The 26,723-nt window shown below is 42.7% G+C and overlaps 1 protein-coding gene across 2 annotated transcripts in view; it reads left to right on the forward strand.

The window, feature by feature from the left end:
- Positions 1–26,723, forward strand: part of NAALAD2 (N-acetylated alpha-linked acidic dipeptidase 2) — a 48,523-nt gene that overhangs the window by 16,308 nt on the left and 5,492 nt on the right. For both annotated transcript variants that reach the window (XM_084647401.1, XM_084647402.1), the window contains 8 exons: positions 2,029–2,114; positions 2,931–3,050; positions 3,541–3,623; positions 6,572–6,635; positions 9,517–9,584; positions 15,699–15,790; positions 18,189–18,279; positions 20,691–20,955. In XM_084647401.1, the coding sequence (XP_084503527.1) occupies positions 2,029–2,114; positions 2,931–3,050; positions 3,541–3,623; positions 6,572–6,635; positions 9,517–9,584; positions 15,699–15,790; positions 18,189–18,279; positions 20,691–20,955 (869 nt within the window). The remainder of the gene's footprint in view (positions 1–2,028; positions 2,115–2,930; positions 3,051–3,540; positions 3,624–6,571; positions 6,636–9,516; positions 9,585–15,698; positions 15,791–18,188; positions 18,280–20,690; positions 20,956–26,723) is intronic.

Below are 26,723 nucleotides of genomic sequence, written 5' to 3' on the forward strand. Positions count from 1 at the left end.
ATTTTGGGATGTATAAGTAGGGGCATAGCGAGCAGATCGAGGGACGTGATCGTCCCCCTCTATTCGACATTGGTGAGGCCTCATCTGGAGTACTGTGTCCAGTTTTGGGCCCCACACTACAAGAAGGATTTGGATAAATTGGAGAGAGTCCAGCGAAGGGCAACAAAAATGATTAGGGGACTGGAATACATGACTTATGAGGAGAGGCTGAGGGAGCTGGGATTGTTTAGCCTGCAGAAGAGAAGAATGAGGGGGGATTTGGTAGCTGCTTTCAACAACCTGAAAGGGGGTTCCAAAGAGGATGGCTCTAGACTATTCTCAGTGGTAGAAGAGGACAGGACAAGGAGTAATGGTCTCAAGTTGCAGTGGGGGAGGGTTAGGTTGGATATTAGGAAAAACTTTTTCACTAGGAGGGTGGTGAAACACTGGAATGCGTTACCTAGGGAGGTGGTGGAATCTCCTTCCTTAGAGGTTTTTAAGGTCAGGCTTGACAAAGCCCTGGCTGGGATGGTTTAGTTGGGGATGGGTCCTGCTTGGAGCAGGGGGTGGGACTAGGTGACCTCCTGGGGTCCCTTCCCGCCCTGAGATTCTAGGGTTCTAGGGTTCTAGGCTCCCAGGGTTTCCCTGTACTACAAGCTCAGGGCACTGACCCTGCAAGCACTTGTGCACCAACTCTTTGCAGGCTCAAGGCCTTGGGCTTAGCTTCTCTTCTGGGCAAAAATCGATTAGGTGTGCTGAAGAAGGTGTTGGTTTTGACAGCTAGAGAGCTTTGCCATTGAGAAAATAACTTCAAATGAGACCCCGTTGGATTTTTGCCCAGGGCAGACAAGTGTGTGTTTTGTTTCACAAAGAGAGAGAGGACTGAATATTCCCTGTCTTTTACAGAGTTTCTAATAAATGAATGATTTTTTAATGGTCTGGCAAAGCTTGGTCACTTTGATCGGCTGTTGTAATGTTCTTGGAGAAATACTCAATTTATTCAAATGTTTTCACCGTTCAGTTGTTTCATGCAATTTTAATGACAGTTTCCCCAGTTACCACATAATTAAACTTACTCATCATATTTCTATAAAGAAAAGTAGCATGTTCTTATGAAATTTTTAAAAACAGATTCCCATAATTAAATATTGTCCAATCGTTTGGGCTAAAATTTAATATGCTTTCAGATACTACTTTTTGTTTTTAGCATGATCTGTGGGCCTGCTGTTAATCTACCCCGTCTTAAAAGTATTGCAAGGAGATATTATTGGCATGACTCTCTTTGAAACCATTGTGACAAATTTCATAAAGAACTTTGAAAGTTTAGGAATTGGTGTGTTTGGTGGAATTTTTCTTGTCATCCTTCAGTTTCAAATAAAAATAAGGAACTTGTACAGCCCTGGTATAGATCCTGTAAACTGATAATCATGTTTAGTACATTGGCCATGTATAAGTAATTTCATTCATAGATTGCAAAACAGTTTATTACAGAGATAAGGTTTCATTATTCCTATTATACAGAAGTTGAGATGTTTGCCAAGGTCACATAGCAAGTAGCTGCGAATTGGTTGACCAGTGTTGCTGGATTATAATCTTAAAGCTTTAACGATAAAATTGTACACATAGACTGTGTTCTCAACTTTTATATTTTAAGTTTCAATTGGTGTTTTCTTGAGAGTTTGACAATGGTAACTAGTCCTCTCATTAATTTCGCCATTAAGAGAATCATAAATATCGAAACATATTTTTTCTTACCTTGGCCTAATTCATTCCTCGCTGCAAAAACTCCATTTATTTTGGGGAACTAAATGGGTGATTGAAATACAATTCATCCCCTCTACATGGAGATAGGCTACAACCCAACCCTTTTGTGGATGCTAATCCAGCCTCATTCCACTATGGTGTTTAAATGGCTATTGTAAATGTACAAGAGCTTGTTCTAACTGTGTTTGTAAAACATGTTTAAAATTGGTTCATCTATCACAGTTCCAACCCTAGCAAATGCCTCCTCAAGTCATGGATCACGACTTCATTTTGCTTTTGTTTCAGAAAGGTCAGAATGCATGTCCACACTCACAACAAAGTAACACGAATTTACAATGTTATCGGCACTATCAGTGGAGCAGAGGAACCAGGTGAGCTTTTTGCATTTGGTGAAGATGTTCTTAGGTGGCATGAGGTTTAGCTTTTCAGAGATAATCAGATAGAATTTGAAACTGGAAAAGACTTACTAGGTCATCTTGTCCCTCCCATCACAGTGTTCCCGCAAAGAAATCTATAAGTGGTACATAAGAATGCTACAATAAACAGCTCACTGGGACAGCCTTGCACAAGATATCTCATTTTCTATAGGGTCTCTAGCACATCATTCATACAGTCTTACACCAGCATATTCTAGTGCAACACAAAGTGATGAGCTGAACAAAGTGCTGGATCCCACAACATCCTGAACTTTGGAGATTCAGGATATGAACCAAGGTCTAGATCCACATTTCTCAGCTGCTTGTGTCTTTATAGTGGCCTAAATTGAAACCCTGGATACAAACTTTGGGGTAGTTGGTATTTAATTCTGTGTTCTGATTTGAATTCTACATCTGGGTTCCATCTCAAAAGCACAGAGTCTAAAATTGCTCAAATCGTCATTGAGCAAACAGATCCGGGTAATTTTATTCTAACAGTGGTTCCAAGATAAGGGATGAAAAGATTCTTAAAACAAGTCTATGTAGGTACAAAGGTTGTAAACCGGAAAAAAAAAATAAAAAAGCATTTTTGTGTCAGATTGTAAACTGCAACAAGGTCAGCAGGGCTAATAGGCTGGGCTTTTTAAAACACTGAAATTAGTTTTCATTGTGGTTTCGGAAGGTGGGAAATGAGGTTAAAGGGAAAGACTGAATTATAGGTACCCCAAGTGTATTCCGAATTAAAGACTGATTCTGTATCTTTGTTTCCAGACAGATATATTATTCTGGGAGGACATAGAGACTCCTGGGTATTTGGTGGGATTGATCCAACCACTGGCACAGCTGTTCTTCAAGAAGTTGCTCGGAGTTTCGGCAAAATGGCAATGGAAGGTAACTTATTCATTATAAATGGAGAAGACGAAACACAAGTGCTATGAAAAACACTATTTTGATAAATTGCGTGGAATTTACCAGTAAGCAGATGCATAGACTTTATGTTTGCCCTATGCATAGGGTTGAATTTCACATAATAGGCATTGCAACTTCTTATATGTGTGTGCACGTGCATGTGAGTGAGGAACTGGGGGAGCTCCTAAACATATATATCTGCAATGAGCTTAACATCACATATGATGTGAGTTGCTTGAATTTCTGCTGTCCTTGCCTGTGTAATGTTATGTGCTCTGAGAGTTTTTTCTTTACAATAAAAATATTGCAGTGGATGTGCTAATCTGCGGAATTTGGGGTGAAAAAATTTCACTGGTACATATTATACATCATTTTCCATGATGTACTAATTTTTATTTAAGTGACTCAGTCAACTGTGGCAGTCTCTATTACAATTTTTCTCTTTTAAGTCAAATTCTACTATGTATTACAGGTTGGAGACCTAAAAGAACTATTATTTTTGCTAGCTGGGATGCAGAAGAATTTGGACTATTAGGTTCCACAGAGTGGGCTGAGGTAAATAAAGAATAGTACAAAAGCATGACGGATGAACATGTCCAGGCCAATGTCTGCCTATATGGCCTAATCCTGCAATGGAGTCTATGTGGACAGACCCCATTTAAATTAATGGAGCTCCATGCAGATTCAGGGGGGTCTGTCTATACAGAGCCCATTGTAGGATCAGGGCGCAGTTGTTTGTAGCACAGCAGGGTCCTAACTGGGGCTTCTGGACACTACCCTGATATAAATGCTAACTAACTAATAACAATGGTCTGCGTGCACTAGCTCCTCTTAAGATTTAAAAACCACAGGACTGTCGGCTTTGAATCAAATACACCAAGGAAGAGTATGGTAAATTGCTGTCCTGCTTGAAAATCTGTTTCTTCAGCAAACAAAATGGCCTCTACAAATTGAAAGTTAGATCATGCCCTGGTGATCCACAGACATCCACAGAGCCCTCTGCCTGTAGAATTCAACTCTCCTTTGCAAAGGAAAGGGGCCAGATATCTTTTTGTGGATGGCTTTTGCCTCCTGTGGGTCCCAGAGATTTGGGTGCTAGTCCCAGAGCTAATTCAGTTGTGGGAGCCCAGACTGCCTGACTCTGAGTTTCCCCACATCTCTCCAGCAGAGAGAGGGGAATCTATGGAGTTTTCCTCCCACTTCACTCTTCATAGGGGTTCACCATGAGCGAGGCAATCTGGCCCTCAGTTCTTATGCTGCAAGTGGATTGGTCAGTCCTACTAAGAAATATAGGACTTAATCAAAATTTATCTTAACTCACTGACAAACCCGAAGTTAAAATTAGAGTGGAAAATTTTCTCCATTGGAAAATGTTGGTTTGTTGAAATCAAAAATGGTGGGCAGGGAAAATTTTGATTTTGATGAAATTTCATTTTGAAACAATTTATTTAGAGACATTTTGATATTTTTTTGTTTCAAAATAACTTTTCATTTAAAAAACTATATTCTATTTTATGCTGCTGTATAACATTTAAATTCATGTGCCTACATTCATAGAATCATAGAAATGTACAGCTAGCAGGGACCTCCAGAGGTTATCTAGCCCATCCCCCTGCGCTGCCATTGGAACAAAACCAAAAACCATAGAATACTGTGACAAATGACAATGGACAATGTTTATTCCTAATGTCCAAAGGAATCCTGTTTCCCTGTTTGATGGCAAATTTGAGGCTCCCACTGCCCTTGAACTTCTTTCACAAGTACATTTTCCAATATTCAACTGAAATAGACTCGCCTGCCCACTCTGCTTAATGCAGAGGAAGTTTTGTCACTAACAAGAAAACCAAAATTTAAGTGTAACACCAATTGACTCGAGGAAAACTAAACTCTGGGGAGTAAATATTCATCCCAACTAAACTCCAGCAGTAAGAAGCATAAAAACTCATAGCTAACAGGACTGAGCTCCAGTGAATGTAAAACATTTAAAAAACACCAATTCTCATCAAGCACGTCTGTTTCTGCAGGCATATAATAGAATTTCTTTTTGTGAATCATTGTGCTAAGGTACTTTGGGTTTGATAATTTAATACCCAGTTATCCATTGTTCACCCAATGGCAGAGTTATACTGAATCTCTGGACCCTAACAACCTCTCAGACTTTAGCCCCAGTGTCTCTAGTTCATTGCCTTTTAGCTTCATTTTGGTGCCATCCATTCTCTCCCTCTGAATCCTGGATTAGACTCTGACTCTAGATATGCTAGTCAATGCTCACATTAAAGATCCTCTGCAGTCATTTACCTGGACAATCTTTCATCCACTGAGTCTTGAGGAAAACTAACCCTTTGCTCATTAGGTGAGGGTTGTGAACACAATATCCAAAAATGTATCAGTACCCCCTAGTTATGGAAACATCTGTTCATAAATGAAGTGATTCATTCAAATCAAGTGGCTAGTGAATATATATACATGCTCAGGCCTTCCCTTTCTTTCTCTTTTTATACAGACACTTTGTCTCTCTCTCAGACACACACACACACACACCATTGGGGAAATCCTCCATCAGATCATTTATTTTATAATATATTTATTTTTACATTTGATTCTTATATCATTTGTATACTATACTACTTTACAGTAGAAAATTACCAAATAGAATGATTACCAAAAGAAAAAAAGATAGAATATCAATTGACAAAGCCAAGTACCAATTATAAAACCAAGTAGAATACTGAGTACCAAATCACCACTTACAATCAGAATACCAATTTCAAAACCAATTACCAATTTGTAAAATAAAAATAGCGACATTTAAATAGTCAAAATGAGAATGAAACATTTTGATTTACTTGAAACAAATTTTTTTTTGTGAAACTTCAACCTTTTGTCTTTTCATTCCAATTCAGATTGTGTGTGTGTGTGTGTTTTGTTTTTTTTTTTAATGTAAGAGTTTCCTGTGGAACGGAAATTCAAAATTTCAGCAGCTCTAGTTAAAATGGAGTTAAGGCTGAGAGCCCATATCAGTAATTCAGGGTAAGACACAGGAGAGGGATATTGTAATTATCCCGAAATCAAGTGTTGCAAACCCACAAAATTCAGAATTAATCTTAATCTTGAAAGAAATCCGGACAAGTCAAGCGATGGAAATGCACAATTAAGGCACCCATACCGGCTTAATTCTGTCCTGTGGTGACACCATGCAATTATAATAATACCACCAATAGCCTCAGCCCCGCATCTTCTTTCTGATGGAGGTGCAGCTGGCACCTCTAATATTTCATGAATGGTTTGAAGATCAACTTTAAAAACACCACAGCTAGCACAGCTGAATTTCACGCTCCCTGACCACTGGCCAATCTTATTCATTACTATAGTTAGGCATTTATATAGTACCTCTCACCTGGACTGATCCAGAACCCCTTTGTTTTTTATAGTATTAATGTTGCAACATTACATGATCACATATTATCAGTAAAGTAAACATGTTTCCCTTTTCACAACTACAGGAGAATGCTAAAGTTCTTCAGGAACGAGCCGTTGCTTACATCAACACAGATTCTTCTATAGAAGGTGTGTCTAATAATTTTTTTGTCTATTGGCTTCCTAGATGTAGGTTAACATTTTGCTGCATATTTATTACTGCATCAAGGATTTGTGATGCAGGGTACATAACAGGATATTGAGAATGCACAGGGCAGAGACAAGTTTAGAGGAGAGTGGAGAGAGAATCCAACTCGGTTCTCATACTATTTTCCCACAGCAAATAGCACCATCATGAGCTATGTACTCGGGGAGAGATCTTTACGCCAAAGGCAGGTGATTATAGAAATATACCTTAAATATGTCTCCTGAAAAGGTCAGGGCTTAATATTGATATTTTAATGAGTTCAGCAGTTTAACTTGGTTTTAATCTATTTCATCACTACGTTTGGTTTGATATCCAGTTTGCTATGTAGTTTATGGAAGACAATGTTCACTGTACCAGACTGACTCCTTTTACTCAATGGAGTTATGGTATAATGTCTCATGGTACAGTACTGTAGTATCACAAGACAACTCATGTTATCGCTTTAAGCTTTGAGTTCACTGGGGATGGAGTTCACCCTGTGGCCACAGACCCCTGCCATGAGCTATGCCACGTGTTCTGTCTGTGCAGAGATGAGCCAGGAGAGCCCTTGCATAGGCTGTGTGCACTGGGGTGGGCTCTCCATGCCAGCAACAAGAGGAGGTTGAGAGTGGCCCAGAGGGGGAGTGATCCACAGCTGCATGGTTCAGCTGGCCCTACCTCACCACTCAAGTGCTGCAGATGACGTATTAAGATTCTGGCACAGGAATGCTGGAAAGAAACTGGACTTTATTTCCCGCCACGTGATCTAAGTCAAGGTGATGACGTCAGTACCCCATCACATCCCAGTGTTCAGTGACACCAGTGATTATTGTTGGGGATGCAGCGACCATTCCATCCCCGGGGTAGCAGCCAGGGGAGAGTGGGTGCTGTGCTGCACCGTGGCCTCATTTTGTTAGAGGGTGCCACATTCTATCTAAACTTTGTCCATGTAAACCCCAGTTACTCTGGTTTCGTTGCATGAGTGAAGTAGGTTTCACCATGAATGTTTAATAGCTCAGTTTTGTTTGGGTCAGCAGAGAATTCTTTTCATCACACAATGACTGGAAACAAAAACAAAATCTGCTTTCTAAATGCTCAGTAAGAATCGGGGATGGGGGCGGAAATCAGAGCTGTTCCTTCAATTACACAGCCTACATGCTGTGTAAAAGTAGAGCAGACTTTTAGCCTATATTTCACGCCTACAGAAGATCTTGCTGCTGAAATAATAGCTTTATCAGCTACTTCATATTCACAGTGTGTATTGTAACACATCTATTGGAGATGATTTGGAGCCAGCATGCTGTTGCAGTGCCAATTTGCTTCCAAATCTTGATTATGCAGTGGTGCCTTTGTTTACATATCTAAGCGAAATATGAAAGTAAAGCATTGTGAAACCTATAATAAACAAAACTGGTGCCACGCTTCAGTGCACTGTTTTAAGTGCATTAGCCCTCTTTCCCCTGACACCAGGCATTTGAATCCCCCATGGTATGATAGCATCTATATTCCTCGGAGGAATCAGTTAGTACATCACGGTACGTTCTGAACTATGCCAAGTTCAGTACAGCACATTTATCTTATTCATTGTCCTTTCACACAGAAAATGGTTGGTGTCCTTTGCGAACGTTGCCTTGCATCTAATTTCCAATGGCTAGATACACAAACTCCTTGGCTATGCTAGCTAATGTAACCCCGGGTTCTTTTCCATTATTACATTATTGTAGTTGTCTGACTAGTTTTAATGTGAATCTCATTTGTCTGTTCAGCCAGAAACAATAAACTGCTCTAAAATATTACCAAAATCTGCTAACAGTTCTAACAAAACATAAACTATCAGATACAGCAGAGTTGTTATATATCCCTATGTACCCACCATTTGTTGCTAGAGTTTACTGTCTGTGGGTATGATTGGATTCTCTCAGCTGATGTTAGATGATCATCTAACATTTTCTAGGAAGGCCGTTTTGCGCTTTTGTCTGGTTAGAAGATAGTGACAGTTTCTTTTGGCTGTGGACCTTGCTGCCATAATCTATGCCTTTGTCACCTGAATACTGGCTTGCTGTAGTATGTTCTATCTTCACTTAAATCAACTTGCAAACTAACAGTGGTGCAGAATATGGGAGCAGACACCTGCTTGTTAGGCAGTGCATTTTGTGGCAAGCACACGACAAGCAGCCAATGCAGATTGCAGAGCACTGCTGTTTTCTGGATGAAGTTTAGGGTCTTAATTTTTACATATAAAGCTCTAAAAGGTCTGGGGATCGCTTACTTGAGAGCTGGTCTCTCTCCTAATATCTCACTGCTATAGTTGCGGTCAGCAAAGGCATTCATTATAAGACAGAAGCTAAATCCCTCATTATAGGAGAAAAGCAGCTGCTGGCAGGATTTCTTCTGTGAGGGGACTTCCACACTGGAACTTGCTTTCCCTCCTCCCAATCCAAAATAGCACAGATCTGCTGATTTTCAGGGCACATTGCAGGGTGCATCTGTTTACATAGGCTTTAGGGAAAGAACCGAATGGGGTTGGTATATGTGGTGATGGCGTAATTTTTTTGGGGGGGAGGTGGGTTGAGCTTGAGGCTCAATGCCAGGTCTAATTTTTATGATTGTATTTGGAATCTGTGACAAAGATGCATTTAGGAGAAGTGCTTTATGTATTGTAAATCTAACTAAACAATCTGTATTTGTAATTGCTTTGCGCCAAGACCTGCAGTCCTTACTTAGCTAAAACTCCTCTTGGAGTCAATGAGAGCTTTGCCCAGGTGAGAACAGCAGGGTTTGGTCCATTAGCAGGGAGTCAAAGCCATGTATAAAAAGATTTCCCTGTCTGTGTTTGGTTTTCAGGCAACTACACTTTAAGAGTTGACTGCAGCCCCCTTCTCTACAAATTGGTGTATAATCTGACAGAAGAGGTACAAAAGCGAAGTGTTTGCTACATATGACTTTCTGATAACTGAAGTCACAAACTTACTGCAGATTAGTTTGTAGCCTGCACAGGCACTGATCCTACTCCCCTTGACGTCAATGGCAAATCTTCCATTCATTAGGAGATGATCCAGGTCCACAGTTGCTCTTCAGTGGTCTATGAAGGATCAAGAGTATTACTGAAGCAAACAAAACTATATTACAGTGTATATTTTTAAAACACCAAGAATAAGATAGTCAACCCACTAAAAGCTAAGTTATTGGACAAGTGGACAGGAAGCTGGAAGGAATTAAAAATGGTATTTAAAAAGAAATCCTGAAAATGGAAAAGATTTAAAAGAAATTGGCTTGGTGCCCTCCTTACTCTTCATCTTATCCCCCTAAATCTCTTCTCATTCCCCCTCCAAAATACCTCAGTATTTATCAAAGGATTAAATTGTTCTTCCAATGGGTCAGATATACCCAATTTGTACAAATGATGTCCCAGATCGCTATCGTTTTCTCTTTCTTTCTTAGTAATGCTCATTAGATCTTCTGTTACTGTAGATGGCAGGCACATTAAAGGATGCTGCTTCTCCTTGAATGCATATAAAATGTGGCTCTTCAGGAGAATTCATTCTACTCATTTAAGAATGAGAACTGACAGTTTTCAAATATATAGAGCAAGCTTCATCTTGCCATACAAGTGTCTTTTGTATGAATTCTGGGCTTGTGAATAGTGGAGTTTATCACCAAAGTGCCTCATCTTGAACCACCTCCAGAGACAGATAGGTTAATTCACTTTCCATCTCCAGTCGTTGACATTTCTGCTCGACATCTGTTCACTGGGAACTGGACTGAGATCACCCACTCATTGGTCCCTGCAGTGGATGTCATCTATTGGCACAGACACAAAAAGTTGACCCCCACTGAGATTTCTAGTGTCCCCTGCTATGAAAGACTCTTCCTAGTCTGGGTTGTTCTCAAGCGTAAATCATACTCCTTTATGCACAAAATAGTGCACAAGGTTTCTAGACTATGTGCTTCTTCATCTTCAACTGTTTCAACTTTGTGTTTCCTACTTGTGCGTTCCCCTCCCTTTTCACCTCTTCCTGGTTTTTTTTCCTCTCTCTCTTTTGAGGAGGAAAGGGAAATGTTTGTGAGATTATCAGCACAGCAGTAACACTTCACACAATGAAGGAAAGGCTGTTTCACTTGCAAACACTCCTACTGCTGAAAGAAACAGATTAGGATTCCTCCCTTTCCTCATTCACCCAGGGAGCCATCTGTGAAGAGAAACAGACCAAAAATGCTTTGAGTGAAAAACATTGTTAGTGATGCCTCCACCATTTTACGTCACACCTTAAGTTAGGCATCTGTGTTTAGCCAGGTAACTTCCAACTAAATACCATCAGATGGTTGAGAGGCCTGAGCATGCCTTTTTTGGAAAAAGCCCCTCTGTTAAGAGTTTGAATAATACATAAGTGTAGCATAGAACAAGGAAGGGCCTCAGGAGCACTCAGTAATTGAATGCTCTCTCGGTATCAAGGAATTCCCAGTACTATGTTATATTCATTCATGTTTTCCACTACTTCATTTATCATGGGGATGCATTTATTGTCGTTGAAAAGCCCTGTCTATTCTCTGACATGTTTGAAGTCAGTCTTGGAATGATCTGGGTTTCTTTTTTGTATTAGTTTGTAGATAAAAGACACAACTTTATTCTGATTCTTTTCCTCTCTCTGCTTTTTGTCTTCATTCAAAGAGCAGTTTCCCCAGTTTTTGTTCTGTTCTGCTGTCTCCATCCCCGAGGTAATCTAATGGCTCATCTCCTATTTCTCTCTGTTTCTGATTGCTTTGTCGAAGTAAACTGGAGAATGTCCTCACCCTTCTCGAGGATACGGAAGATTATGATGCTTGATGTATTTATTCCTCCAGTGCAAATAAAGCTGTTCATCGGACCCTAAGGAAAGCAGTTGTCTTTTTATGTCCTGGAAGTGACTGTTTTTTTTTCTAATGCAGTTATTCACCTTCCTAAATTCCTTAGGGAGGGACTGGCCAAAAACTTGTGTAGCTTGTGGAGAGCCACATTTTCACTTCTTCATTCTTCTAACTGCAGGACTGGTGAAAATCAACAAACGACGAGGCTTGAGCCCATTACATCTTTACAAAGGTCAAAGAGCCATAGACAGTCCTATAACCAGATGCACAGAGGCACTTCGCCTACATGCTCATTTAGGACTTCTCCTCTTCTTCCAGATGTATTTTAAGATCTTCATTTAAAGTGGTGGAGGCTCATTAATGTCCACCAGTGGCCACGAGTAAAGCTGTGTGAATAATGGATTTTTCAGTTCACTGGCAATTTTGAGCTCTGCATTCCTTTGCTAGCATTACGGTCACAGTTAAGGGCTCAGCATCTCCGTCCTGAAGAGCTCTTAAGGCAGTAGGGCATGGAGGCAGCAAGAATGGGGTGGAATAACTGGCTAGGCAGTAGTACTGCTGAAAAATATCTGGGGGGGTTATAATGAATCACAAATTGAATATAAGCCAACAGTGTGATGCAGTTGTGAAAAAGGTTAATATTACTCTGGGGAGTTTTAACAGGCATGACATATGTACGACACAGGATGTAATTGTCCCACTCTGCTCAGCACCGGTGAGGCCTCAGATGGAGTACTGTGTCCAATTCCAGGTGTCACACCCAGGGCAATGGAATAGGGGCGACCAGGGGCCACGGCCTTCCCACTTTTCAGCATGTGCCTTGCCCCTCCCAGTCAGGCCGGCAGCTGGAGCCCAGCCATGGAGCCCGGACAGTGGTGGGGCGCTACGCCATGGACCCTCCACCAGACTGGGGTGGGAGGGTTGAGAGCAGCCACCAGCCCATGTCCCTGCCCTCCCTTTCACCCTCCAACCCCAGGGCAGGAGGATCCATGGATCCCCACAGCAGCCTGGACATGGTAAGAGCCTCATGGGTAGAGGTGGGGAGCTGCGCCGTAGACCTTTCTGCCCTGGGCAGGGGGAGGGGGATGAATATGGACAGGGGCCGGGGGCTGCTCTTGACCTCCTCACCCCGGGCAAGTGGAGGATCCATGGCGTGGCTTCCCACAGCTGCCATTGTGGCTCTTACCATGGCCAGGCTGTGGTCCCCCAGACAGAGCCGGGTCCAGGTAAGAGTCGTGCATGGCACGCAGGCAGTTGTGGGGATCCACAGACCCTCCTGCCCTGGGTCCACAGCTCCCAGCCTGCTCTAGCTTCTGGCTTGGTTGAGGGTGGGGCTTGGGAGGAAGAGGAGGAGCAGGGAGGGGCCCACTTTTGGGCAGGCTCTGCAGTCCTTGTGTCACACTTTAGGGAAGATGTGGACAAATTGGAGACAGTCCAGAGGAGAGCACAAAAGTGATGAGATTTAGAAAGGCTGACCTGTCAGAAAAGATTAAAAATACTGAGTATGCCTAGTCTTGAGAAAAGAAGACTGAGTGGGGAGATCTGATAACAGTCTTGAGATATGTTCTTCAGTTGTCCTCCATGTCCAGTGAAAGTAGGACAAGAAGTAATGGGCTTAATCTTCAGCAAGGGAGATTTAGGTTACATAGTAGGAATGACTTTCGATCTATCAGGTTAATTAAACTTTGGAATAGGCTTCCAAGGGAGAATATGGAATGCTGTTCATTGGAGGTTTTTATGAACAGGTTGGACAAAGACCCGTTGGGGATGGGCTAGGTTTACTTGGCCCTGCATCAGCTCAGGGGGCTGGATTTGCTGATTTCTTGAGGTCCCTTCCAGCCCTACATTTTTATGATTCTATGAAATTCAGAGAACAAGCACAGACAACCTACCTCCTAGTTATCCTTAGAAATTAAAGATTGCAAAAAGCTGCTCAATTTATACCTTTTTTAAATACCAATCTTTTATTTTTGTTATCTTAATTTATCTCAAATAGTGACCTCATTTATTTCAATGAGAGACTAAGAGATCTTCTGTCCTTTCGATAATAGTGCATGTAGCTCCCTTTGAGCTATAAAGGAGCAACTTCAGTAGTGATTGGAAAATTGACTCAATGAAAGCTTTCCACAAAAGTATAGACCATTGGGATGCATAGGACTAGGTTCATTAGTGTTGAAATGCTAATTAAAATGTCATTGCTTTGAGGAAATAATTGCGAAGCAAGAAAATGTACCACAAGGCCCTGATTCAACAAGTCCTTGCCTGGATTGAAATACTATCCTATGCAGGGGGACAGCACAAAACCTTTGCACCTCTGCAGTCTCCACTAATCCTTCAAAACAAGGGTTGAAGTGGAACCTATGTCTGGTGCTGGCCCTCTGTGTAGGGTTGAATTTCCCTCCATCCTTCCCCCCCAGCCCCAAGCACAGCAGGGTATGGTAGGTTGTTGCACTTTAGTGCAGCTGTGAGTGGAGGCTATGGGTAAAAGCAAGGTGATGCACTCGGCATAATCCTTTACGCTGGGCTGAAATCAGTCTTAAGGCCCCTTTATCCCATCTCCCTTACACCCAAGAGAGCAAGTTATAAGGAGGAGTGTGGTGCATGAGGTAGAGATTTCTGAGGAGGGATGGGCTTAAGCATGATCCTCAGCATGGAACTGAGATCCTTAGCTACTCCTCTCTCTTTGGCCCTACTGCAAGGCAGGAATAATTTAATAGCCACTGGCAACACTTGCATTAATACAGGATTGGGTTCCCTTGTCCTGTTCGTCACTTTTTATCCTGTGTTTATATCTGCCAAACTCGGCATCTGCACTATGTAAGATCAACCCTGAAGGTATGAGAGTGCCTAGGATTGGATTTAAGCCACTGCAAACATTAGGTTATATTAAGCTATTCCTGTGCTATGGAAAAGACGAAAAAATGGTTTTTACGTTACCTGGTAATGGTTTGGCCGATAATGTCAGGATAAAGTCTGTACTGGAGCACGGAGCACTTCACTGTAGAGTTCAGCTTGCTCCTGCTGAGTTCTCATTTTGAGTTTAGCCCCCAAACCTGACCAAAGTGCTTGGGTAGTGATAGCAGCCAGGCAGTTATTTCACAAGCTTGTTTTTCTGCTAGCTTCAGACATAATCTCAGAGGTCAGAACCCTAAAGATTTTCAGTTTGGAGTGTATATCTTTATAGCTATAGCTATTCAGTGCAGAAAGTGACCCCCTCCAATATTCTGAAACAGTTCACTCCCAGCTTTGTAGTTCTTGTGTTTGTGAAATCTCCAGCTTTCCAGGGAAATGAGTTCAGGCTGCTTTTGCAAGCTTTGCTTGTCAAATCTCTTTGGTTTTGGAAAGGTATTGAAATGGACAAGATTATCTTCAGTCCTCCCTCTTGAAGGACAGTCTGATGGTTGGGGACCTGGGTTCAAGTCGCAGCTCTGCCATGCATACCCTGTTTGACCTTGGGCAAGTCATTGAATAAAATCTCTCAGTTCCCCCTCTGTATAATGGGGATAATAACGCAGACTTTGCCAGTCTTGTCTATTTAGATTCCAGATACTCTGAGGTAGGGACTATCTCTTACTATGCACAATGGAGCCCTGATCTCAGTCAAGACTTCAAGGCACTTCCCTTATATAAATTATTATTATTATGGTCCAGATCCTGCCTTCCAGTGCATCTGCTTTTCACTCCTCCAGTACCACAAAGCACCTGTAATGCAGGCTCAACCTGTGTGGGGAGAATATCGTCCCTGGCTAGGGAGAACCTTGAGTGGGCTAGGGCTGTTGTCTCCCCGCTCCTAGCAGAGAGGGCATTCCCAAGGGGAAAGGAGTGTGGTTGGGGCATCCCAGGCTGCCACTCAGAGCATCCCTAAAGGCCATAGTCCAATGGGCATAAGTCAGAGCAACCCTCAGCACTGCTCTAATTTACACCAGTGACTAGACTGTGCTCTGGCCAGCCCCAGCATATGGCTGGTGCCAGGAAGCCCTGCTCCTTCAAGTTGTTCCAAGTGCGGGATGTACGCAGCTCAGGATCGGGACCCATAGATTGTAAATGACATGCGTAAAGCCACATATTTGTTAACGTTTGAGATCAAGAATAATGCAGATTAACAGTATGCATCTTCTTCTGATAAAGTTCAACTGGAAGCGGAAACACTTCCATTACGAGCATGTGCTTTGCCTCCCCAGATTGCAAGCCCTGATGAGGGTTACGAAGGCAAGTCTCTCTATGAGAGTTGGCTTGAAAAGGACCCCTCAACAGAAAGTAAAAGTCATCCCAGGCAAGTTTATGAAACTGTGTGTGTTTTTTTCCCCTTCCCTCAAGTCAGTGTTTCAAATGCATCACTCTGTGTTGTTTTTAAAAGCATCGTTGCCATTGATAGTGATCATACAAAAGTGCCTAGTAGCAGGTGAGTAGCTAGCAGTATCGATGACTTTAGGAAATGTTTTTACAAACCCACATTGGCGGTACCTATGCCAATTGGTAAACAAAAGTTTAAATGTCCTGTTAATAACACTTCGGAAAACAATCTAGTGCTGTATTCTTGTTAGGATAAACAAATGTTTTGTTAAAAGAAACTACCACAGTAGTTAAGAAGGAGGGTTGTTCTTTCTTTTTTGATGCAGTTGACTATAAAAGGCCATGACCTACTATATATATACAAATGTGTACTTAAATGCCTTTAAATATGCAAGGTGATCTACAGTAAATGTTGCTATCTAAATTAAAACATCCCCGTGGAAACTATACAGTTGTTTACATGCTCCTGCCTGCCAAGGCTAAATCCTTACTCACAAGATGGGACTAATTATGTCAGTAAGGTAAATGGAATTTAGCCCCTAATGTTACTTGATTCAAGTTTCCCAAGTCTGTTGCCCCAATTCTGTAGCCCCTGCTCACATGAATTCAGTGAGGTTTCTCACCTAAGTAAGCACTAGGATCAGACTTCCTGAGCAGATCCTCGGCTGATACATATGGTTTTATTGGCTTCAATGGAGCTACAACCATTTGAGGAGCTGGCCTTTATTAGATTTAATTTCCTAAAAGCATGTACATGTACAAATAAACAAATCCAATCCAGAATGCCATGCTTCTCCCCTCCTCCATATACTTGTGTGTTTCAGAGTAACAGCCGTGTTAGTCTGAAATTTAAAAAAAGAAAAGGAGGACTTGTGGCACCTTAGAGACTAACCAATTTATTTGAGCATAAGCTTTCGTGAGCTACAGCTCACTTCATCGGATGGATACTGTGGAAAATACAGAAGATGTTTTTATACACACAAACCATGAAAAAATGGGTGTTTATCACTACAAAAGGTTTTCTCTCCCCCAACCCCACTCTCCTGCTGATAATAGCTTATCTAAAGTGATCACTCTCCTTACATCCAATGAAGTGAGCTATAGCTCATGAAAGCTTATGCTCAAATAAATTGGTTAGTCTCTAAGGTGCCACAAGTCCTCCTTTTCTTTCTGCGAATACAGACTAACATGGCTGTTACTCTGAAACCTCTGCTTACAATGTGTATGATAATCAAGGTGGGCCATTACAGGACAGGCCTAACAAAGAAAAAAACAGAACGCCACTAGCCATCACCTTCAGCCCCCAACTAAAACCCCTCCAATGCATTATCAAGGATCTACAACCTATCCTGAAGGATGACCCATCACTTTCACAGATCTTGGGAGACAGGCCAGTCCTTGCCTACAGACAGCCCCCCAACCTGAGGCGAATACTCGCCAGCAACCACATACCACACAACAGAACCACTAATTCAGGAACCTATCCTTGCAACAAAGCCCGTTGCCAACTGTGCCCACATATCTACTCAGGGGACACCATCACAGGGCCTAATAACATCAGCCACACTATCAAAGGCTCATTCACCTGCACATCCACCAATGCGATGTAGCCCATCATGTGCCAGCAATGCCCCTCTGCAATGTACATTGGTCAAACTGGACAGTCTCTACGTAAAAGAATAAATGGACACAAATCAGATGTCAAGAATTATAACATTCAAAAACCAGTCGGAGAACACTTCAATCTCTCTGGTCACTCGATTTCTGATCTCAAAGTGACTATCCTTCAACAAAAAAACTTCAAAATCAGACTCCAACGAGAGACTGCTGAATTGGAATTAATTTGCAAATTGGATACAATTAACTTAGGCTTGAATAGAGACTGGGAATGGAAGTGAGCTGTAGCTCACGAAAGCTTATGCTCAAATAAATTGGTTAGTCTCTAAGGTGCCACAAGTACTCCTTTTCTTTATACTTGTGTGTGTTGTTCTCATTTTCCTTTCCTCTGTGTTGCCGCATCTGCCCAGCAGATGGCATTATCCACTTGAAATTAATGCCAGCAACAGCCTCTTCTGCAATGGAAACTATTTGCAAGGTTTTGATTATACAGTCGTCTGCCACCTATAAACACATCTTTATATAGTCTCCCAATTGATTTCAGTCAACACTAGATTATTAATGTTTGAGATCACCAAGATGCCCCAGGTGCCATTCTACAGCACTCTCACATCAGGATCCTTACACACACCGTTATGACCTTGCTTGTCAGAAGCCTTGTCCACAATGCTTTGGAAATTCTGCTAGCAACACCTTGCATAATCATTCATACTAGGTCTAACGGTAGCCTCATTTTGATACCTTTTCTTTCCTGCATGTAGAATAAACAAACTGGGATCAGGCAGTGATTTTGAAGCTTATTTTCAGCGGCTGGGAATCACATCAGGCAGAGCCCGTTATACAAAGAACAGGGTAAGGCATCCAGATTTCCTGAAAACAACTGATACCAAGGTTTGGCTTTATTTTGAGAACAGTTACTGTACAATTGGGATATTCAACAATATTTTTTGTTTAAAAAACCCTGTTTCATAGTGTAGGTCCAGGGTGGCCAACCTGTGGCTCCGGAGCCACATGCGGCTCTTCAGAAGTTAATATTCGGCTCCTTGTCTAGGCACCGGCTCCGGGGCTGGAGCTGCAGGCGCCAACTTTCCACTGTGCCAGGGGGTGCTCACTACTCAACCCCTGGCTTTGCCACAGGCCCTGCCCCGACTCCACCCCTTCCCGCCCCCTCCCCTGAGTGTGCCATGCCCTCGCTCCTCTGCAGTCTCCCCCAGAGCCTCCTGCATGCCACAAAACAGCTGATCAGGAGGTGTGGGGAGGGAGGGGGAGGTGCTGATCGGTGGGGCTGTCGGTGGGTGGCAGGCACTGGGAGCAGGGGGGAGGGGCGGGAGCTGATGGGGGGGGGCTGCTGACGTATTACTGTGGCTCTTTGGCAAAGTACATTGGTAAATTCTGGCTCCTTCTCAGGCTCAGGCTGGCCACCCCTGGTGTAGGTCCTGTGTGCACAGAAAGGCAATTTTTGAATTTGTGAAGAAACAGACTCTGGAAGGACAATTCACCCATGATGGTGATGTGTACATTCTAAGCCCTCTATTTACACAAAGAGGGCCCTCGATAAAGAAGGTTAGATCAAGTCAGCTACTGGTCGCAGCTGTCATATCACATTGTCCCCTTACATGTAGTATTTTCTTTCGTTCTATTGACACATCGTCTCATAAGTGAAAAACCACACTTGTAACCCACTGCAGTAAAGGATTGTTCAATTTTTCTTTTAGACTACAGTTTTATGTTTAAACCAGTTTACAAGTGTTTCATTAGCACTAACGGTCAAGGTCCTACAATCATAGAATATCAGGGTTGGGAAGGGACCTCAGGAGGTCATCTAGTTTAACCCCCTGCTCAAAGCAGGACCAATCCCAAATATTTGCCCCGATCCCTAAATGGCCCCCTCAAGGATTGAACTCACAATCCTAGGTTTAGCAGGCCAATGCTCAAACCACTGAGCTATCCCTCCCCTCCAAAGTCAGGGACAACTGGAACTTAAGACTGAGGCTATGTCTAAAAGTTTTGTCATTTTACCCATACGGGCATACTGAAAGCTGCAACTCTCTCTTGCTCTCCCCTCCAGGTATAAGCACAATTACACTGACATAAAAGGGTTTATATCTGTATAGCTTATCCTGATTCAATAAAGCAAAATGATCCAAACAGATACTGGTATGTAGTAGCATAACTGTGTCAGCAAAATATCACACTCCTTATGGACATAGTTAAGTCAGTAAAAATATTTAAGTATAGGCCAGGCTGAAGACATTTAGTAAAACTGGACCTTTTTGGAGGAGAAAAATCAAGCTGAGATGCAGAAGATATATATCTAAAAATCCTAATTAAGGTCTTTTTAAAGATTCTAGGATCATTATTTGTCAGGCTCCATGTGATTGCATGATGCTTTACAGAACACAGAAGACTTGGGGCCTGATTCTTTACCAGTCAGTATCCATAGCCATTTTAAAATGTGTAAGATGGGCATGAAGTACTTCCAAATCAGAGCTGTAGGGTTTTTTTTAATACCCACTTAGCACAAGTGTAAGTGGTTACACAGGATGGAGTGGACAATCAGGCCTTAGCTCTCTGCCCTGAGGAGCTAATCTATGGTTTTGAAATATTCTGTTAGTTCAAGAGCAGTTGGGAAGAGACACTGTCCATAAAGAGATCAAAGTTAGAAAGAGGTCAACACTGGAGGCTGTTTTTTAGGGGGAGGAAGCATGCATTTCAAGGAGGAAGGCAACTTGGCCCATGAGAAATGGAAGGTAATTCTAACGGTAGAAGGCTGGATGAAAGAAAGCACACAGTGGAGTGTACAAGGACAGAAGACAAGAATAGAGAATGGAAAGATTATAGTCTGGTGCAAGATGAGGAGGAGGAAATGAGAGAATAGATGTAGGTGGTGACTGAATTGCACAAGATCCAATGGGACTACAGTTTTGCACTTGTGCTACTCTACCAGATTGTTTTTGTTTTTTTTTTTGCAGTGAGTCAGTGGGTATTAGAGCTCAGGATGGGGCCAGAAAGAGGCTACCATAGACAGAAAGTAAGGATTGCTACACACTTTTGTTCTGCCATAGTACCCCACGAATTTGGATTGCTTTTTGCCTCATAGGAGCCTCACACAAACAGCAGTAAGGACTGTAATTCATCTGTGTCTGGAAAAGAGCTATCATGATACGGAAGTTGTAGTGATCTATTGTTGGCCATTTCTGACCAATTTCATCCCTCAAACTGGCTTAGTTAGAACATCTGAGATGTTGTTTATTCTCTTTCAGAGAGCAGACAAGTTCAGCAATTACCCAGTTTACCACACCGTCTACGAGACCTTTGAGTTAGTAGAACAATTTTATGACCCCACATTCACAAAACAGCTTACCATTGCCCAGTTACGAGGAGGACTGGTGTATGAACTGGCAGACTCCCAGGTCATTCCTTTCAACTGCCAAGATTATGGAGAAGACTTAAGAAAATACACAAATAGAATCTATAATTTGGCCAAGAAACATGAAGAACAGGTAGAGACTTATGGAGTATCATTTGGTGAGTAATGACCATGCAGACATTAAATGTTTATTTGTCCTGAGTGCATCAATTAGAAGTACACAAAGGGAAGAAATATGGTTGTTATATCTATGAAACTGGACTTTGAGTTTCAGTGTGCCTTGTAGCGGAATAAAACAACTGATTTTAAGATCTCCCTAAGAAGTTTCTCAATATAATAAAGGTATAAAAAATTACTGTCAAAATGTCTCTTATAACACTGTATATTGCCTCATTCTTTACTTAGGGCAGACTCTCTAAAGGTTGGGATGCTAGCCTAGAGCTTGAAACATGGGTTCAAATCCCTACTCTGCTGTGTTTGACCTTGGACAAGTCACTTAGGGTCAGATTTTTTAAAGGTATTTTGGTGTGTAACTTCTGCTGAAATCAATGGAATTTAGACATCTAAATACCTCTGAGGATCTGTGCTAAGGTGCCTAAATACCTTTAAAAATCTGGGCATTGGCCTCTCTGTCCATCAGTAAAAGGGGAAATAGTACTTCCTACCTCATGAGGATAAATACATGATGCTCAGCTACTCTGGTAATACCTTAGATAAAAATATTAAAGCACAAGCTTGGGCAGGAGTTCTCTGGAGGATTACAGAAGAAGGAATCCTCCTCACAGGCCACAAAGCACCAGTGGCCTTGTAGTCTGTCACTACTGGTCTTATGCCTTTGAGACCCTAGGTGTCCAAAGATGAGGGGCAGGAACTGGGTCTTAGCTAGTGAATGAGTGCATATGCAAATATCTTCAGGTAGCTGAAAAATAAAAAATGGAGCCAGTTTGCTTATTTAAATTTTTATTTCAAAAGTTACTCTAAAACATTTATTATAAAAAATAAAGTTTCTAAAATATGTTGTAAAAGGCACTTTCCTCAATGAATTCCTGTTTGAACTGGAGCATATCTATTAGAAAAACATCCAGTCTCAATTTACAAGTTTCCAGTGATGGAAAATCCACCACAGCCCTGTTCCAGTGGTTAATTACTCTCATTGTTTAAAATGTGTGCCTTCTTTAGAGTGTAAACCTGTCCAGCTTTAGCTTCGAGTCATTGCATCTTTTTTATTTTTGTTTGCTAGACTGAAGAGCCTTCTACTACCAAATTTCTGTTCCCAGTGTTGACGCTTATAGATCAAGTCATCCCGTACCCTTCTTTTTGATAAGCTAAACAGATGGAGTTCTTTGAATCTGTTACTGTGAGACAGGTTTTCCAGTCCTTTAATCATTCTTGTGATTCTTTGATTCTTCTATGAACCTGCAGCAAAAAAATTTTGTGATCAGCTTTAGCAATCTACTGAAGGTTATTTATTGTTCCTTTTGTTTTACTCTATCATAATAAAGTATCCAACAGTCCTAATTTATAGATAGTTTTCACAATATTATGCAATAAAATTCATCCACAATTTTGACCGTGGTTGCTGAAGGGGCCATGCTGAGATTGCTCAATCAGAGCAAACTGCAAAGAACAGGGGAGATGATCCCCAAAGCTGGTGGTTTATTTTCACCAAACCAGTAACCAAACAGCTTCTGTAATATCTTACTCATTATCAAGAAGCCAAAATACAGTTCCCTTTAAGCAATCCAGCCTTTGGCTCCCATCCAGACAGCTAAGTCTAATATAGCAAGGGTTACTAAGACCTTATTCACCATATATAAAGTTCTACCAATCCCAAAAGACTGGACACATTGCCCAGCAGGTCAATGAATATTTCAGATCTTACCTAAATACATGCTTACAGCCAGTTCTTATTAACTATACATCTAAGATTTATTAATAAAAAGAAAAGAAAGAGAGTTGCTACAGTTAAAGATCATTATACATACAGATATGAATAAAGTTCTCAAGTCAGTTTCATGGCAGAGATGGTGAGGCTGCTGATTTGTAAAAATCCTTCTGGAGTCAATCTAAAAGGCAGTCCATGTGCAGTGTTTATTCAAATTCTTCCACGAGAATTTGCAGAGTTAATTCAGCGTAGACCTGGAGACCTCAGTCTTGCAGGCTTAGACTTTCCCTGTCAAAGTTTAAGCAGATCTGAGATAGCAAGGATCAGGCCCCACACTTTCTTTATAGTAGGGATCGGTAACCTTTGGCATGAAGCCCATAAGGAAAATCCGCTGGCGGGCTGGGATGGTTTGTTTACCTGCAGCCTTCACAGGTCAGCTGATCACAGCTCCCACTGGCCACAGTTCGACATTCCAGGCGAATGGGGGATGCGGGAAGTGGCAGCCAGCACATTCGTCGGCCCACGCCGCTTCCCGCAATCCCCAGTGGCCTGGAACGGCAAACTGCAGCCAGTGGGAGCTGTGATCGGCCAAACCTGCAGACGTTGCAGGTAAACAAACCGTCCCGGCCCGCCAGCAGATTTCCTGACGGGCTGGGTGCCAAAGGTTGCGGATCCCTGCTTTATAGCTTGAAACCAGTTGTGGTCACAACATGCCTTCCTTGGCTGAACAATAAGTAGTGCATACTGTTACTTTGAAGCTAATCTCTGTTTCCTAGGCATATACCCATAACTAGTTAATTCATTAGCATGAGTCAATTAACCATTCAAAGAGTTCACAGGAAGTTTACTATGTGGAATTTACAAGTTTCAAAGAGAAATGAGGACAATAATATTATTACACTACAAATTCCATCTAACTGATAATATTCCCTTTTGATCTCTGAATCAATAGACTACATTAATGAAATCATTAGAGACAGGAACAAAATTTTAGCATCTACAAGCTAATTAGATCACGTTGTTAAACTTCTAACAAGGTATAGATAAACACAGACAAATATGACAGTAAAACCGCAAAAGTTATGAACACCAGAGTAACGAACACCAGAGTTATGAACTGACTGATCAACCACACACCTCATTTGGAACCAGAAGTATGCAATCAGGCATCAGCAGAGACCAAAAAAAAAAAAAAAAGTAAATACAGTACAGTACTGCATTAAATGTAAACTACTAAAAATAAAGGGAAAATTTTAAAAAAGATTTACAAGGTAAAGAAACTGCTTCGGTGTTTGTTTAATTTAAATTAAGATTGTTAAAAGCAGAATTTTTCTTCTGCATAGTAAAGTTTCAAGGTGTATTAAGTCAAAGCTGTAAACTTTTGAAAGAGCAACCATAAAATTTTGTTCAGAGTTACAGACAACCTCCATTCTTGAGGTAACTCTGAGGTTCTACTGTAGTATCTATTCTTGATTCTCTAACAGTACAAGCCTACACATCAAGGGTCTATCTACAAGGAATGACCCTGTTTACCATTTCAGTACTCTTCTAATATGTCCTTAAGGGTTGCTTTTAAGTCACTCAGCCTACTGTAAAAAGAAAAGGAGTACTTGTGGCACCTTAGAGACTAACCAATTTATTTGAGCATGAGCTTTCGTGAGCTACAGCTCACTTCATCGGCTGCTGTGTTGCTTAACCCGCATTGGCTCAGCCTCACAATAGTATTCTGGGATGATGCATTTACATGACTTTGCTAGCCTTTGTCATAGCATTGTGATGTTGCCAATGCCAAACATTCAAAGATCATAACTCAGGCCCAGTGAACTCATGGGATTGGCTTAAAATCATTATTGAAAATAAATAAATAAATTGAGCTTATTTGCCTTTTGGGTTCAGGTTTTCAAGTTTTCCTCTGCAACAATAAGGGCTAGAAACTTTTTGTTTTTTAATACAAATTTCTCTCATAATCACATAATTCCAGAAAGTGGAGCTTAAAGAAACAGAAATATTGTAAATATTGTGATTTTAAAAAAAGAAGTAGAGTGAACAACACTGGTATTGTTTGTGATAAGTACACATGTATGTTTTCAGGAGACCTTTTCCCTGGTCAGCCCTCTCCTTCTGCTTGTGAAACATGAGCTGTTGCTAAACTGTGGCTATAATATCAACAATGGCTAAACACTGTCCTTGCACATACACACAACCAGTGATGAGCTGCCAAAATCTTAACAACGGGTTCCCTCCTCACCCCACGAGGGGGTCGTTACCCACCCCTACCCCCCACAACTCCTGCCTCATCCAACCCCCCCGCATTCCTTGACGCCCCCCCCGGACCCCTGCCCCATCCACCTCTGTCCCCTGACTGCCCCCAAAACTGGGCAGGAGGGTCTCGTGGGCCACCGTAGTGGGTGCCCACACCACCCTAAGAGCCAGGGGCACCTGCCGGGGGGCGAGGTGGGGAGTCCCGGAGGCACTTACCTGGGGCAGCTCCCAGGAAGCATCTGGCAGGTCCCTCTGGCTCCTAGGGGCGGGGGAGTGTAGCTGGGGGGGAGCAGGGGGAGCAGCCGCTCCCCCACTCATCACATCAAAAGTGGTGCCTTAGGTGCCGACTCCCTGGGTGCTCCGGGGCTGGAGCAGAGCTCCCCGCCCTGCGCCCGGCCCCAGCTCACCTCACCTCCGCTCCCCCTCCGCCCCTGAACATGCTGCCCCGCTCTGCTTCTCTGCCCCCTCCCCTGGCTTCCCGCGAATCAGCTGTTCAGCAGGAAGCCGGGGAGGGCTGAGAAGCAGGCGGTGGCTTCCCGCTCAGGCCGAGGGTGACGGAGGTGAGCTGGGGCGGGGAGCAGTTCCCCTGCGCACCTCCCCCCACCAGGGTTACCTGCTGCGGTGTGGGCAGCCCTCCTCGCGCCCTCCCTCCCCCCCGACCCAGCTCACCTCCGCTCTCTGGGCCTGAGCGGGAAGCCGCCGCTTGCTTCTCAGCCTGCCCCGGCTTCCTGCGCGAACAGCTGATTCGCGGGAAGCCTGGGGGGAGGGGGGGCGGAGAAGCAGAGCGGGGCGGCGCGTTCAGGGGAGGAGGTGGAGGCGGAACAGAGGTGAGCTGGGGCCGGGGGTGGGGCGGGGAGCTGCCAGTGGGTGCTCTGCACCCACCAAATTTTCCTCTTGGGTGCTCCAGGGCTGGAGCACCCATGGAGTCAGCGCCTAAGGCGCCACTTTTGGCCGGTTAAATTTAGAAGCCCTTTTAGAACCGGTTGTCCCTCACGGAACAACGGGTTCTAAAAGGGCTTCTAAATTTAACAACCGGCTCCAGCTAACCACTGCACATAACTCCAATTCAGTAAACAGAGGCAGCCAAACACAGAAACTTGACCTTGGGGGGGTAATTCAACTCTCTTGATATAAACAATCAGAGGGGCGATGGCTTTATAGGGAGGGAGCTACTTTAGATTAGCCAGGATTTTCTGAAACTCATGGTTAAATTTGAAATACTCTGAAGCTTCCCTTTTGCCTATAAAACTTGTATTTTTGGCAAGGTTCTAAAGTTTCCCTTTTTTTGCAAGTTAGCCCCTGTTGCTCAATGAACCGGAACCAATTTTCTTTTTTTTTTTTGGCAGCGGAAAGGGAGGTAGGAAAATTAGCTGTAGGAATGAAATAGACACCATTATGGAAGTCCTGTCCACCCTGGCTGCAATGAAACCAGTACAGGTCTGCGGCTGTGTAGGGAGGGCCTGCCCCCAGGGCCGTGGCTGCCCTGTATGCCACAGAGCTCAGTTCCATGGGGACTTTTGCCAGTAGCTGCTAAGAAGGCTTGAGTGTGTTGCCAGGGAAAGAGTGGGGACGAGCTTGGGGGTGTCTGTGTTCTGCAACTTCAATGATCCACTGGGCCTGCGCTCCCACATAATGGGAGACAATCCAGGTATTGAGTAGCAGCGGTAGAATGGCTCTACCATCATCCTTGCCTTGGCCGGGAGGATTCCTCCCCGATGGGATCTTGCTACTCCAAGTCTGTCTTGGTATGGCTGGGGAAAGAGCTCACATAAAACAAGC

The sequence above is a fragment of the Lepidochelys olivacea genome, assembly GCF_965140295.1.
Source record: "Lepidochelys olivacea isolate rLepOli2 genome assembly, chromosome: 1".
NCBI classification, from domain to species: Eukaryota; Metazoa; Chordata; order Testudines; family Cheloniidae; genus Lepidochelys; species Lepidochelys olivacea.